At 29.0% G+C, this 15,978-nt stretch overlaps 3 protein-coding genes across 3 annotated transcripts; 2 read left to right on the top strand and 1 right to left on the bottom strand.

Annotated features, from left to right (window-relative positions):
• Positions 1–5,079: 5,079 nt before the first annotated feature.
• LOC116402490 (phytosulfokines-like) lies at positions 5,080–5,576 on the top strand. Its single transcript, XM_031881817.1, has 2 exons — positions 5,080–5,277; positions 5,355–5,576. The coding sequence occupies exons 1-2, from the start codon at positions 5,161–5,163 to the stop codon at positions 5,493–5,495; spliced, it is 258 nt and encodes an 85-aa protein (XP_031737677.1). The 5' UTR covers positions 5,080–5,160; the 3' UTR covers positions 5,496–5,576.
• Positions 5,577–10,599: 5,023 nt separating this feature from the next.
• LOC101222290 (RING-H2 finger protein ATL67) lies at positions 10,600–11,049 on the bottom strand. The gene has a single exon (XM_004153880.3). It carries the CDS (start codon positions 11,047–11,049, stop codon positions 10,600–10,602), a length of 450 nt encoding a protein of 149 aa, XP_004153928.3.
• A 1,713-nt stretch (positions 11,050–12,762) lies between these two features.
• Positions 12,763–13,210, top strand: LOC116404760 (phytosulfokines-like). The gene is made up of 2 exons (XM_031888157.1): positions 12,763–12,915; positions 13,006–13,210. The coding sequence occupies exons 1-2, from the start codon at positions 12,799–12,801 to the stop codon at positions 13,144–13,146; spliced, it is 258 nt and encodes an 85-aa protein (XP_031744017.1). The 5' UTR covers positions 12,763–12,798; the 3' UTR covers positions 13,147–13,210.
• Positions 13,211–15,978: the final 2,768 nt, after the last annotated feature.

Below are 15,978 nucleotides of genomic sequence, written 5' to 3'. Positions count from 1 at the left end.
GTCATATTTGGTCGATCAAAAACAGATGTTGAAGGTTGATCTTTCTTCGATGTGGAGATATTTAGCCTTTTGAAAGCTAAAGTTTGAGTGAAGGTAGACGTTGGACATTGATTTTCTTCTTCTTTCATGGTCATACTCAATCTTTGAAAGACTGAAGATCGAGTAGTTGAAGGCTTGATACGATCAAAGACAGAAATCCTTTGCTTAATTTCATTTGAACTGTCGATTTCTTCAAAAGATGCATAATTGTTGTCGACTTCTGTTATACTGACAACATGACATGCAGTGACTTCTAGTATTTCCTTGGAATGAACATCAAGGAAGCTTTTTGGGAGAAATTCTCTCAAAGTTATCGATCATCGAGGCTGGCAGAAGTTGTCGTCTTTTTCTTTCACAAACTTAGGTTTCCACATCTTCTTTCTTTTTCCTTTCTTTTCATGGAAGATGTTTCCTTTCGCATGCTTTTGACGGAATGCCGACTCTTTTTTAATGGAATTTGGTTGTCTTCCTTTTCGATGAGTCACAACTATCCATCCTTCGTCAACATCTTCAACAGGCTCTTCTTTGTTTTGGGAGTTTGTCGTCACTATCCTTTGAAGGAATTGGACAATTGTAGGTTCAAAAGTCCCAAATTGAATTAAGCTTTTCTTTTGATCATAAAATTGTGTTGATAGTGGAACACTTGAAGTCATCTCTACCGCAACATGATTCGTCTCAACTAATGCATCAATATCCAGCTCGATCTTCTTTTGACGAGCTAACTTTAGAATCAACTCCTTCAACACGAAACACTTTCCAACATGGTGACTAATGACCCTATGATACTTACAGTATTTATGATCATTTACTTTTCCTGCTTATTCTGTTCGTTTGCATTCTGGCAGTTGAATAAGTTGCTTCTCTAGCAGCTGCTTTAACATGTCTGCAACATCAGAGTCAGGAAATAGATAAACTTTTTCCTGTCTTTCTTTAAGAGTTGAGCGTCGTTTTTCCTCGCTATCATGCTTTCCTTCAATTTTTGTTTCTTTTCTTTTAGAGAAATATTTCAAAGGGGTTGCATGAACAACCATAGACTTGTTTATGACACTATTTGCAATCATTTTTGTGTCATCAATTTCATTCTTGTCACTCCTCATTTTTGGAACCAAGAAATCTTTTGCTCCTCTGCGTGTGATACTTAGTTCCATATCATGGGCACGAGTCGTCAACTCTTCAAATGTGCGTGGTTTTACCCCCTGCAAAATATAGAGAAGTTCCTAATCCATGCCTTGAGTGCACATCTCAACTGCAGAAATTTCTGTGAGCCTGTCTTTGCAATCTAAGCTTAGAGCTCTCCATCGGTTTATGTAGTCGATGACTGGCTCCCCCTTCCGTTTTTTGGTGTTTGTCAACTCCATCATGCTGACGATACGTCGGGTGCTGTAGAAGCGATTGAGGAAGTCTCTCTCAAGTTGCTCCCAACTATTAATGGATTCATGTTCCAGGTCGATGTACCAGTCGAAGGTGTTTCCTTTCAGAGTTTGAACGAACTGTTTTACCAACAAATCTCCTCCCGTACAAGCAGTTTCACATGTTTCAATAAAGTGAGCAACATGTTGTCTTGGGTTACCCTTTCCATCAAACTGTTGGAACTTGGGTGGTTGGTATCCATTCGACATTTTGAGATTGTCGATCCTTTTCGTATATGATTTAGAAAACAGAGAGAGAGTTTGAGCAGATCCACCATATTGAGTTTTAATGGAGTTTGCAATCATCTCTTGCAACTGCTGAACAGACAACGATGCAATTGAGGTCAAATTTTGTGGTTGACTTTCTTGCATAACTGTCTTCCCTTTGTCAGTATTTTTTCTAATGTGTATGGCTTGATTCAGTAGCATCATGACGTTTAATGTGATTCTTGAGATATGCAATCTCATTATCCTTTTCTTCAACGACCTTCATGAGCATGTTGATCTTTTTTTTAAGCTCAACCATTCTGTCTTCATTTGTATCCACGCCAGTCACCATAACCGACATGATATTTGGATGAGGCATCTCCTCATTCGAGCGTTCACATGAGGAAATTTTCTCGCCAATCACAAGATTTTCTTTGACTATAATTCTACCTTTTGGTGGTTTGGACAGTTGTTTCCAAATGTTCTCTGCGGCCTCAAAAGATGACATTTTCTCAAATGATTGAGTCTCCCTTGAGCGGTCGTGAGTATTTGGTTGCTTGCCGATGTCACTTGGAGATTTGGAAGTATTGCCTTGAGATGTCATGATATCTTTAGACGTTCTTCAAAAGAGAAAGAGATGGAAGGTAGAGATTATCCCACTGGGTGTACCAAATTGTTCACACAAGATTTCGAAGAAACGTATTTCATGAAATTGAACTTTGTTATATTGATAAATATTGTGAATACAATCTCTAGTATTTACTCCTTTGATGTTTTCTCTTGAATACAAGTTCAAAAAAAACTTAGAATTTCTTGATCTTCGGTCTTTAGGATGTTGTAGTTACAAGTCTATTTGAGCTTCAGTCTTCTGGAATTCAAGGAAAGTTTGATTTTCCAAGTCTTCAATCTTTTAGAAGATGATGATCTCAAAGTTGATAAGAACTTGCACGTCTTGAGAGCTTTATAGAAGTTTGAATCTTTAATTCTTCGGAGACTCTAATATAGTATGTATGTGTATATTATTAGATTCATATAGACTCTAATATAGTATGTATGTATGAGACATAAGCAAGGTCGTTGATTTCGTTTCATTCAATTCAACTCAATATAGCTACAAAACATTAGGGAAGAGAACATAAAAGGACTATATATATATGGTATTTACTACTTTGCTTGTTTCATTATGATCACAAAGTTGATTAGTGTCGAGATTAAATTCGATTGATGAAGGGGGTCGGTAAAGATGAAGAAGAAGCCATGGCAATTCCACTGCGATCAACGACTACCACACAAACGAAGGTCCGATAAATTGGACAATGGCCATCCACCTTAAACCACCGGTCAGTGCAGTCTTTATGACATGACCACACGTCTTCATCTTTTTCTACACTTCTCTCCTTCCTCAATTTCACAAAGGCAAATCACACATTCTTGTTCGCTGCCTTCAACTCCGATGTAATGAAAAATTGGTGCTTCAATGTCCAGATTCTCCAGCAACTCTTCCCCGTCAAATTTGGCTGATCGTTTTGTACATAAAATGACAATGAATAAAAATAGCACAATGAGAAAAAGCATGGAGATTGTCAGCAAAACCATAAAGAAGCCAGAAAGTAGGATCGGAGAGTGCAACGGCGATAGAGGCGACGGTGACAACGGCATGAGGGGCGGTAAAAAATTTGGAGATGACATTTTATTAATTTTAGTTCAGCTTAAAATTAATTTTGTGAATCCAATTAAATTTAGAGAGAGTGATTTTTGAATTTATAGGTTTTGGAAAAGGGGAATTAAATTAGTTTCCTAATGGAAAATGAGAATGGAGAATTATATTAGTTTCCTATTAGGAAATGGAAATGAAAATTCTTATAATTTAATTAAAACATAAATCGAAGATTATAATATTTATTACTAGTTCCTAATGGGAACCGGTAATAGCACGTTAAATGTCAAAGTTTTATTAACATTTTAAACTATACTTTTTAAAAAAATTATAATATTTACTTTTATATATAATTATAACCTATTTTTAGTTTTATAGAGTTGTTTAGAGTTTAAAATATATCATAGAAATTGTGCTAATAAATTATTTGTTTAATAGACATATTAGGTACTGTAATATACACAATAAATCAAACATTTTTAAGGATATTTTCAAATAAGTATATTCTATTTTTCATCATGTTCTTATTAAGTATATTTTTCATAAAATATTTTCTACATAGTACAAAATACAAAAATAAAGTAAATTATTAGAACAATAAATTTTTAAATAGAAAAAAGGTTTATGGAAGTATGTGTGTGTTTTTTTTACATATTGCTAATAATCTTTTTTATACCAATAATTATAAGTTATTAATTATCTATTTTTCTTAAAGACAACCCATGATTTATGAAATACAAGAAAAATAAATCCTTGACATGTTTTATCTTACATACATGACAACATCAATGTCGACCTTGGGGAAAGCTTCTCCGACGTTGTTGAGGGTTTTGGGCGACGTAGGGCTGTACTGGGGAACACCCTATTGCTTGTAATGATGCAATGTCAATTTTGTGAAATCAAGTTCGATAATGCTTTTAGTTTTTTTTTTTAATTTGTAGTACATGATTAACAACCATTAATTTTTGTATGTAAGAGAATAAGAAATGATATAGAATGTATTGGGAATTGTGAAGTCAAACCAATAAAACCTTGAATTTTATAATATTATATTTAAATTTTTTCTATTTGATTATATTTACCAATTTTTCAAGAAAAACAAACACAATTTTATCTACAAAATTAGTTAAGAAGAGAATCAATTTTTAAAAAAACTATTTTACCAATTTGTCAAAATCTTAAACTTTATCGATATCTTTTTTGTTTTTAGACGTAAATTGTTTTTATTAATTAGTTTTTTTGTATGTGTTGATTATTATAAGAAAATAAAAGAACCCAACATGCTCAGGTACTCACGAAACATTTTTTTATATAAAAAAATACTTATTGCACATAAAAGTTGAAATGATTTATTATTTGATCAATATAAAAATAAAAATAAATACAAATTAAATATATGCATTGTCTCATCCTCACATTTATTACTTAAAATTATATTTAAGTAATATAATTGACATCTATATTAAGTAAAAAACCCAAGATGTCTTAAGTTCAAACCCCTCACTCTAAGTTGTTGAAGAAATCTTTGATGTTAATATATGAAAAGTAGATGGGGATGTGATATTATTAGTACACTTCATGTGTTATTTGGTTTTGGTGTAAACATCTTTTTACTTTTTATACACCAAACTTGATATATATTGAGACACAAGGAATAACAAAAATTCACCATATTCAGTATTACAGGGTATATCCTACTCATATTCTGTTATATTCTCAAATCTCTCTCTTACCTCTCCTAATTATCTCTGCCATCAACCATATTTGGTTTTCAATTCTGTGTTTAAAAGCCCACAATTATAATCCTTTTTCCTCCACTCTTAATTCATATTTCCAATTCACAGAAATATGTCGAAGATTAATCTCCCAGCTCTCATCATCCTTCTTGCAGCACTTGTAACAATAATGTCCCTCATCATCATACCATCCTCTCAAGCTACCACTTCATGTGAACCCCCACATCGAGTAAGTTTATTTTTATTTCAAAAATCTCCCTTCAAACCTCATTGATATAATTCTTTTATTTCATTCTTCCCTATTAGATTGTTTCTCAAGAGCTCGTCGCTGATCAAAATAACGATGAACCATGTGAAGGACCAGGGAAAGAAGATTGTCTTATTCGAAGAACCTTACAGGCTCATACTGATTACGTTTATACTTGTGATAATCCAACCGAGCCATGAACTATACCGCTCATATTTTCTTTTCTTTTCTCTTTTGTTTGATCATTACTTACACTTTCATATAATAAAAATAAACAAAGATCATCGGTTTGACGTCAATTCAATTTAGTTATTTTCGGATATATTTTCTTCTTTTTGCTCATAAATAATGCACATATTCTTTTTCCCCTAAATAGTACTCTTTAATTCATTCATACCTATAGTTACTATGGTTCTCATTTGTGTTTGTTTCTTTACAACTTGATGGTTGAGTTGGAGTTGTGGGATTCAATCGATGTAACTTTTATTCTTAACTTCACAATAAATTTAAAAACAATTAATAAGGCTCCACTTCCTACACAATTCTACTAATTCTCTTTATATTTTCATCACTGCTAATCTAATCAACCACCCACACAAATGACAACCCGCCAATCAAAAGTCATTGGTCAATGCAATCCCTACGAAACATGTGATCACACGTGTTCATCCTTCTACATTTCTCCCCTTCTTTAATTTCGCAAAGGTAGATTGTACTATTTTTCTTATTGTCGTTCTCATCTCCGTCGTAACTAAAATTTGGTACTTCAAATCTCTAAAATATGGAGCTAACTTTTTGCAATTACATTTGGCAACACTTTCACTACATATAAAGTGATAAGGAAGAACCATAGTAAAATGAAGAGAAACATGAAGACCACAAGCACGTAACCAACAATTGACAGTATATATCATTAATAAAATTTGAAATCATTTAAATTTTTTAAATATTTTGGTTTATTTTGTTATATATTAAAATGCTTTTGAGATCAATATAGTACTCACAAAAATATGAGATTGAGGAGCATTTTCATTTTCTAGAATAAGATTGTTCGATATAGTTTTTTTTTAAAATGATTAGTATTGAATTAAATATATAGGGTGAGATAATTGAATTTCCTTTGACATCGATATTGATTGTACAAATATTATCCAGTTGAGTTAAAAGTTCATATATTTTGTCTTGCCTTTTTTATTATTTATTTATTATCTTTTTTAAAAGAATTTGAATTTGAATTTAAATTTAAATTTTAAATTTTAAATCTTACTTTTTAATTCTTAAAATTTAAATTTATGTTTTAAAACAAAAACAAATACATATTTAAAATTAAAATTAAAGTTTTTTCTCCTCCCTATTTTTTCCCTATTTTCGTTTTCCTTCGTCACCACTCTCCCACTCTCCGACCTTCTTCTCCTTTCTTTGTTGCACTCTACTTCACTATCTAAAACTACTCCATTTCATTATTTTAAAAAATTAGACCTTGTTCTATAAAAAAGAAAGAGAGGATTCAATTTTATTTGGGAAGAGGTGAACAGGATCAAGAAAGAAACTTTTGCATTTAAGGAAGACCTTGGATAAGTTTTTTTTATTGATTTAAATCACTCGTTAATTAGCTGTTGTGTTAATCATCTGACAGTCATTTGACATCGTTTAATTATTTGCATCCTTTAATTATTTGGCACCCGTCTCATATTCATTCTGTGTAAATTACTTACGGAACCTTAGTAATTTTCAATTACTCTTTAATCAACAAATTAACTTATTTTAAACTTAAATTTGAGGCGAATTCTAATTCAAAATTGTTCTAATTGTATAATCATCAACTACTGACATCGGTAAACGACCCAAAGAAATTTGATTATAATTCAATTCGTGACGATCATAAGTAGAAAGTTCGACATGATCGCTACGCGGAGCGGCCGACCTCCCATTTATTTTATTTTAATAAATAAATAGTTTTGGAGTCGCCACCAACCATATTAGGGTGTGATTGGTCACCAAAAAAAGAAAAAAATATAGTCTATGTACATTCAGAGATTTAAGTTTGGGAGTCAATTGTGTAGGGAAGGTGCTACCTACAACACCCACAAAATGGTTACCCAATTTTATCTTTTAAATTAAATTATAGAGGTTCACAAAACAAAGTTTTTATTTAGGTTTTGTTTAAATGTCTCATGTTTATCAATTCATATCGAAGAAAGTAAAACTTGATATTTATTCATAACAAAATGGTTACCTAAGCATGAATTGATGATTATGGGTAGCATAGGAGTCATTAGAAAAATGAAGTTTATTTTTGTTTTAAAAGATTTTTATTCACCTTAAGAATGTTAAGATACCAAAACTTGATATTTTAATCTCTATCATAGGTGTTTAATGAGAAATTTCATGTATCTAGAATGAAAACACTACTCAGTCTCTTTTAAAATATGAAATGTGTTTATTTAAAAACAATCTATTAATTAAATTTCAAACAGAAAAATTTCATGTATTCATGGAAATTAAATTATAAAATCCATAAAAAACAATACTTTTCTCCAATTTACATTTTTATATTTCAATTGGAAAATGAATAATAACAATGAACAAGACATTATGAAATTTGAAAAATACTTGAAGGGTAATATGTTAAGATAAAATAAATGCATAAAACAAATACAAGATAATGTAAGCAATATGCAAAATGTACAAGATGATTAATTAATACATCACAGGCAAGATAATTAATTAATGCAGAATGATGTAAAATAATTAATTAATTCAAAACATGCAAAATAATTAACTAATTCAAAAGGATGCAAAATAATTAATTAATTCGAAATGATGCAAAATAATTAATTAATGCAGAAAGGTAAAAAATAATTAATTAATGCAGAAACAGAAATAAGCCAAATAATTAATTAATTCAGAAATAGGCAAAATAATTAATTAATTCAAAAATATGCAAAATAATTAATTAATTCAAAAATATGCAAAAGGCCAGACCAGTAATAAATAATTAAACGAGGATGTCAAATGAGTGAAATAATAATTAACTATAGAGTGCAAAAGTGGGTTTAATGCAAGATGCCAATAAATAATCAAGTAGTCAATGAATGTCAAATAATTTTAGCAATATGCATGCTGATTAATTAATTAATACAGAATACAAATAATTCGAATGAGTAATTGACATAAGAGGCCAAATGAGTGCCAAAATAATTAACAATATATTACACTGTGCTAATTAATTAACAATGCATAATTAAGAGAGTAGGTCAAATGAATAGTTATTTTCAAATGCATAGTTAACATATATGCCAAATTGATAATTATTAAAGCAAGATGGCAAATGGATACACACAATTAACACATAATGTAAAATGGGTGCTTAGATAATTAAAAAAATAACAAATAATTAAATCAGTATGCCAAATGGGTGTCATATGAGTGTTAGATAATTAAGACATCATTCAAATAATTAACAAATCATTTAATTAATTAACTAAATGAAATAATTAACATAGCACGCAAATGGATGTCAAATAATTCAAATAATTAATCAAGTACACAGATTAGACGGTAGCTAAATGAATGCCAAATAATTAAACATATGCAAAACAACTAATTAATCCGCGCATCAATCAAATAATCAAATGGGTGTCAAATTAATTAACTAGATGCAAAACTCAACCATCAGAATAGTGAAATGACCAAATAGATGTGCATAAATAAGTGTAATCATATGCAAAACACTAATTAATTAGGAGGGCTGCAATCAAAGAGTCAAATGGGAGCCAAATGATTCAAATGATGCAAATAATTAAAAGATGTGAAATGAGTGTCAAATGGTTAACACAACAGCTAATTATTGAGTGATTTAAATGAATAATTAAGACAGCACCCAAATGGGTGCCAAATAATTAAGCCAGTATCATCAACTTGAATAAATAATAATAATAATAATAAAAACTTACCTTAAATGCAATGTCTCATTGTTTTAGATAGAAGTGGAGTGGGTTTAGATAGTGAAATGGAGTAGAGAAAGGGGAAGAAGGTGGAAGAGTGGGAGAACATGAGAGATTGCAGAAGAATGTGGAAGAGTGGGAGAACGTCAGATATTGGGAAAAAGTGAGAGGGTTGTGACGCAGGAAACAGGAGATGGTTGAGAAAAATAGGGGAAGGAAAAAAATCTTTACGTTTAATTTTAATTTTAAATGTGTTTTTATTTTTGTTTTAAAATTAAGATTTAAATTTTAGAATTTAAATTTAAATTCAAATTCTTTTAAAATAAAAAAATAAAAAGGCATGACAAAATAGGTGATACACACTTATTTCAGAGATTTAATTATTTGCATCATATTAATTAATTAGCACCATGTATTTACATTTTGTGTTAATTATTTATACTCATATGACATCGTGGGTTAATAATTATCCATGATTAATCAATTAACATCATGTATTTGGCCTATTAATTAATTAGCACACATATTTGATGTTTTTAATTTTTGGCATATTGAGTTAATTATTTGACTATTTTGATTGCTGCTTTCTGCATCTAGTTAATTAATTTGGCGCTCATTTGACTATTTTGATTGTTACACTAATTAATTAGTTTTATGCATCTAGTTAATTATTTGACACCCATTTGGCGACTCCCTATTTAATCAATGTGTTCTCCATGCTGATTAATTATTTGTCACCCATTTGGGTGCTATGTTAATTATTTCATTTGGTTGTTAATTATTTGGTTGTTGTGTTAATTATTTAGCACCCATTGGACATGCTAATTTAATTATTTGCATCTTTTTAATTATTTAGGCACCCGTTTTACATTTTGTGTTAATTGTTTGTATCCATTTGGTATCTTGCGTTAATAATTATCCATTTGGCATATGTGTTAATTATGCATTTGAAAATAATTACCATTTGGTAGTTGACCGTTTGTATTTTTGACATTCTCCATTATGAGCTAATTATGTACATTCTGTATTAATTAATTAGTATGCATCTTACTATAATTATTTGACATTCATTAGGGTACTATGATTATTTATTTTGCGTTAAACCTACTTTGACATTTATTAATGGACTCAAAATAGAAGTATGTGGTTAATTGATCCTTTTATTATTAGATTCATAGACTCTAATATAGTATGTATGTGTATATGAGACATAGGCAGGGTCGTTGATTTCTTTTCATTCAATTCAACTCAATGTAGCTACAAAACATTAGGAAAGAGAACATAAAAGGACTCTATATATTTAGTATTTACTACTTTGCTTGCTTCATTGTGATCACAAAGTTGATCAGTGTCGAGATTAAATTCGGTTGATGAAGGGGGTCGGTAAAGATGAAGAAGAAGCCATGGCATTTCCACCGCGATCAATGACTACCATACAAACGGAGGTCCGACAAATTGGACAATGGCCATTCACCTTAAACCACCGGTCAATGCAGTCTTTGTGAAACACATGACCACACGTCTTCATCTTTCTACACTTCTCTCCTTCCTCAATTTCACAAAGGCAAATCGCACATTCTTGTTCGCCGCTTTCAACTCCGCTGTAATGAAAAATCGGTGCTTCAATGTCCAAATTATCCGACGACTCTTCCCCGTCATATTTGGCTGATCGTTTTGTACATAAGATGGCAATGAATAAAAATAGCACAATGAGAAGAAGCATGGAGACCGTCATCAAAACCATAAAGAAGCCAGGAAGTAGGATTGGAGAGTGCAACGGCGGCAAAGGCGACGGTGACAACGGCATCAGGGGTGGTAAAAAAATTGGAGATGACATTTTATTAATTGTAATTCAGCTCGAAATTAATTTTGTGAATCTGATTAAATTTAGAGAGAGTGATTTTTGAATTTATAGTTTTTAGAAAAGGGAAAATAAATTAGTTTCCTAATGGGAAAGGTGAATGGAAATTATATCAGTTTTCTAATGGGAAATGGAAATGAGAATTCTTAGAATTTAATTACTACATAGATCGAAGATTATTTATGTTTGTGGATTCTTTATATTTTTTTTTCTTAAATGGTTTTTTTCAAAAGCTATTTACACTTTATAAAAATTATTCACACTTTTTCCTATAAAATATAAATATTTTATAAAAAAATCTATTTTTTACGATTCTTTTATTTTTTTAATTATGCAAAATTTTCTTTGTAAGATATATTTTATTTATTTGATAAAGAGGATATTTGTTCTTTTTAGGCTAGAGATAAATTGTTTGATTGGAGAAAAACGTGAGAATAGCAAAACAATAGATAACATTTTGAAAAATAGTAAATTTTAAAAATATTTTGATTAATAGCAAAATCGCCTGAATTATATATTTTTTTACAAAATTTTAGTCGATTTTACCCCTTCATAGACGAAAACTCCTTTTTCTCTGATACTGTGTATTTTGGTATATTAAAATAATGAAATATAACACAGAGTCACGAATACAATGTATTTGCAAATCATTCATTTTATAGAAATATTAAATAAATATTTATTTTTGGTGTATCTCCTAGATTTATGCCTTCAATTTATACCAAATTTTTGAATTTGTAGATATTAAATCAAATAATTAACACTTTATTTTTATTAATATATATACTAATAACTATTTAATTCATACTCTTTTTGCTATCCATAAAATGATTCATAATATAATGTATTCATTCATTGTACGTTTCATAAGGTTTGGTTAATTTTTAGTCATATTTATCATATCATACAAATACACAATTTATCATATAATGATTGATAATATAATTTATTCATCGTACGTTTCATAAGGTTTGGTTAATTTTTAGTAACATTTTATTATATCATTCAAATACACATTTTTTCATATTTACCCTTTATTGTTTTTGGATTATATATACAATAATAAATATTTATTTTATCATTTGAAGTTTAGTTAAAAGATCTCCAATATTTGAATTTAAAATTGTATTCTTACCTAAAATTGTATTCTTCCCTAAAAGTGTGCATTTGATATAATAACAACTTCAAGATTGTATCATCCCTATAATTATGCATATAAACATTATTCCATAAAACGTTTCATTTAACATAATAATAAATTGACATTATTTAAGGGGGAGTCAATCAATTACAACGATATTTATGGATAATAAAAATTTTCTTAAACTAATCATACCAACATTAAATGCATCATAATTAGGCGAATAAAATCATGAAAAACAATGAGAATGACAAAATAATGGATAACAAATTGTAAAAAATTTGGAATATTTTTTTTTTGGAAGGAATTAATTGAGAAGAGATGATTTGATATATATTGATATATATTGAGACACAAGGAATAACAAAAATTCACCCTATTCAGTATTACAGGGTATATCCTACTCATATTCTGTTATATTCTCAAATCTCTCTCTTACCTCTCCTAATTATCTCTGCCATCAACCATATTTGGTTTTCAATTCTGTGTTTAAAAGCCCACAATTATAATCCTTTTTCCTCCACTCTTAATTCATATTTCCAATTCACAAAAACATGTGGAAGATTAATCTCCCAGCTCTCATCACCCTTCTTGCAGCACTTGTAACAATAATGTCCCTCATCATCATACCATCCTCTCAAGCTACCACTTCATGTGAACCCCCACATCGAGTAAGTTTATTTTTATTTCAAAAATCTCCCTTCAAACCTCATTAATATAATTCTTTTATTTCATTCTTCCCTATTTCTTTCATTATTCAGATTGTTTCTCAAGAGCTCGTCGCTGATCAAAATAACGATGAACCATGTGAAGGACCAGGGAAAGAAGATTGTCTTATTCGAAGAACCTTACAGGCTCATACTGATTACGTTTATACTTGTGATAATCCAACCAACCCATGAACTATACCGCTCATATTTTCTTTTCTTTTCTCTTTTGTTTGATCATTACTTACACTTTCATATAATAAAAATAAACAAAGATCATCGGTTTGACGTCGGATATATTTTCTTCTTTTTGCTCATAAATAATGCACATATTCTTTTTCCCCTCCACAGTATATCTAATTAGTTGATTTTACTTTTTTATTTGTCGAAAAGTTTATTTAAACTTTATTCACCCCTCTAGGGTTGCCATACCAACAAATTGTAGGGTTATTTAACCCTAATCCCCAAAAATACAAAACCCTTGACCCAAACAATAACCATTTTCCTAATCCTCCAAATTCCCCACCAAAACACACCTTCAATGTTTATATTGCTCACAAATTCTCCAAATTATACAAAATCTTTGATTTTATAGGCGGATATATTCTTTAATGCTTAATCATATTTCAAGCCGTAATTAACCTTTTTTATTTTCTAATTTGAATATTGTTAGGGTTATACTGTAATGACAAAAACATTTAGAAAAAAATAGTTCATAACACTTATTTTTTTTGCATATTGCAATGACTACTATCCAATGACTTCTATAAATATACCATCATTTGAAAATCTCACAAACTAATATGTAAAAAAAAAAGTTATTTAGAGCTTGTTTGATAGAGGAGTGGCTTGAAATAGTTTAGGGATTATCTAATACTCTAGCTATTATAATAGTTTGAGGCGCAAATTATTATAATTTGTTTTTGGGTGCAGACTATTATAGTCTGTATTATTATAAGCTATGTTTGTAGTGAAAATTATTATTATCTGTGTGTTTAAGGTGGAGACTATTATAACTTGAATTTTTCTCTACTTTTCTTTCTTTACATATAAGTTGTACCTGAAATACACATTTTTCTTAAACTAATTTTATTAAATCTTGTTAATTATGATATTCATATAATAAATTTAGCTTTAAATTTAATTTTTTTCACAACTCTTTTTGTCACGTATATATATGGTATATGAAATAAAAAATTTCAACGATTTTATTAAATCTTGTTAATTAAGATATTTAATTCATAAATTTAATTGTAATCGGGCTTTTTTACTATGGTATGCATATATGATACATAAAATACATATTTTTCTTAAATTGATTTCATACTTCTCTCCTTTGGAACACTTTTTTTTAACCTTATAATAACCTGTTAAATTTATTGGCTATTAAATTTTAGAGTTGGAGAGGCAGAATTGAGAATATTATAAGTGGTGGATTTGGTTTGATCTTAATTTTACATGTGTGAAAAGAGAGGTTGAATGGAAGGAAAATGATAAATTTTAGGCAATCTTTATACTTTTAGAAATGGTAAAAAAATAGAACATGAGTGTAAATATAGTTTGTCATTTTAGGGATTGGTTTGTGCAATTTCTATTTTTCCTGTAATCTAAATGGGTCCATTAAACGCTAGACCCAACTTAAAAAACAAAGATATTGGAGAAAAAGGAAACTAAATATGAGAAATATCTTTTTCTTCTTTAAAGGAAATATTTAAGGAATATCTTTTTAACTCCTTACTGAAATATATTTATATATGATCCTAAACATAAAGAAGATATTTTATCTTTCTTTACAACAAAAATAAAACTAATTTTTTATTTGTCAAACAATATCTCATTTATATATGACAAAGGTAGGATTAAAATGTTCAGATTTTCATAATGTCCTAAAGTTAAATAAAAATGACTATTTATCTAAAGAGGGTTCGGTCCCTCGCAACCATTCCATGCAATTTTCCAAAATAATATATATGAAAGCACAATAGTAAAGGGTTTGGCCCAAGTACATAGATAATCTTGATATAACACCAATCACCAATTTATCCATTTTCATTAATAAAATATATTAAAAAATAGAAAAATAGAAAAAGAAGAGAAAGCATTTTCATTAATAAAATATATTAAAAAATAGAAAAATAGAAAAAGAAGAGAAAGCAAAATTAAGATTTGCATTTATTAGATATCGAAGGTAAATATGATAAGTAATTAATTCTATTATGATAATATTATAATAAAAATTATCTCTTAATTATTCTTCTTTTAGTGATTTTGTTCAAAAATTATTCTCTTCCAATCTCTCTCTCATTTTTCAACCTCAGTACATTATTTCTTCGTTTTGCATTATCTTTCATATATTCTACGTAATTATAGTATATATTGAATAATAATTTGTTTATGTATTTTATTTAAATATTCATATCTTACATAGTAAATAATAAGTTAGGTTTGAAACAATAGTGATTATGTATGAAAGTTGTTTGTGTTTACAAGCACGTGAATGAGAAAAAATTATGATGAGTATATGTAATATATGTCATAAAAACATTAGTTGTTTTCTGTATATGTAATGTTGAGGAAAACTGAATAAGTTTGCGATGTAGGAACTTTGATGAAAGAATTGAAGGTCCAAATAATTGTATGAAAAAGTGGTTGAATGTTAAATTGGTTTATAAATAGTATATATGAAACAAAACATTGTATATTTTATGGTTGAAAGGTTATGCTATTCATTTGTTAAATCGGTTTATATATATGATAAACAAATGAAAGGTTTCTAGTCATCCTGCCAAAAAATATTAAAACTATATGTCACTAAATATTAATATTGTAAATAAGATGAGATCAATATATATACTAAATCAAACAACAAAACTATTATATTGTATGAATATATTAAAGTATATATTATTCATTTAAAATATATATAAAGTAAGAATATGTATGTATGATATTGTCACTGTATATTATAGATACATTAAGAATGCGTTACTAGTGTCTTATTATTATATACATTATTTATAATATATA

This window comes from Cucumis sativus, chromosome 1 (genome assembly GCF_000004075.3).
Source record: "Cucumis sativus cultivar 9930 chromosome 1, Cucumber_9930_V3, whole genome shotgun sequence".
Classification (NCBI taxonomy): Eukaryota; Viridiplantae; Streptophyta; class Magnoliopsida; order Cucurbitales; family Cucurbitaceae; genus Cucumis; species Cucumis sativus.
This window is presented reverse-complemented; position numbering and strand designations above follow the sequence as displayed.

What these genes read in the sequence shown, in the direction of transcription:
- LOC116402490 (XM_031881817.1), top strand. Translation starts at nt 5,161, where the DNA reads ATGTCGAAGATTAATCTCCCAGCTCTCATCATCCTTCTTGCAGCACTT. An exon ending in CATGTGAACCCCCACATCGA is followed by an intron (nt 5,278 to 5,354) that starts GTAAGTTTATTT and finishes CTTCCCTATTAG; the next exon opens with ATTGTTTCTCAAGAGCTCGT.
- LOC101222290 (XM_004153880.3), bottom strand. Translation starts at nt 11,049, where the DNA reads ATGCCGTTGTCACCGTCGCCTTTGCCGCCGTTGCACTCTCCAATCCTA.
- LOC116404760 (XM_031888157.1), top strand. Translation starts at nt 12,799, where the DNA reads ATGTGGAAGATTAATCTCCCAGCTCTCATCACCCTTCTTGCAGCACTT. An exon ending in CATGTGAACCCCCACATCGA is followed by an intron (nt 12,916 to 13,005) that starts GTAAGTTTATTT and finishes TTCATTATTCAG; the next exon opens with ATTGTTTCTCAAGAGCTCGT.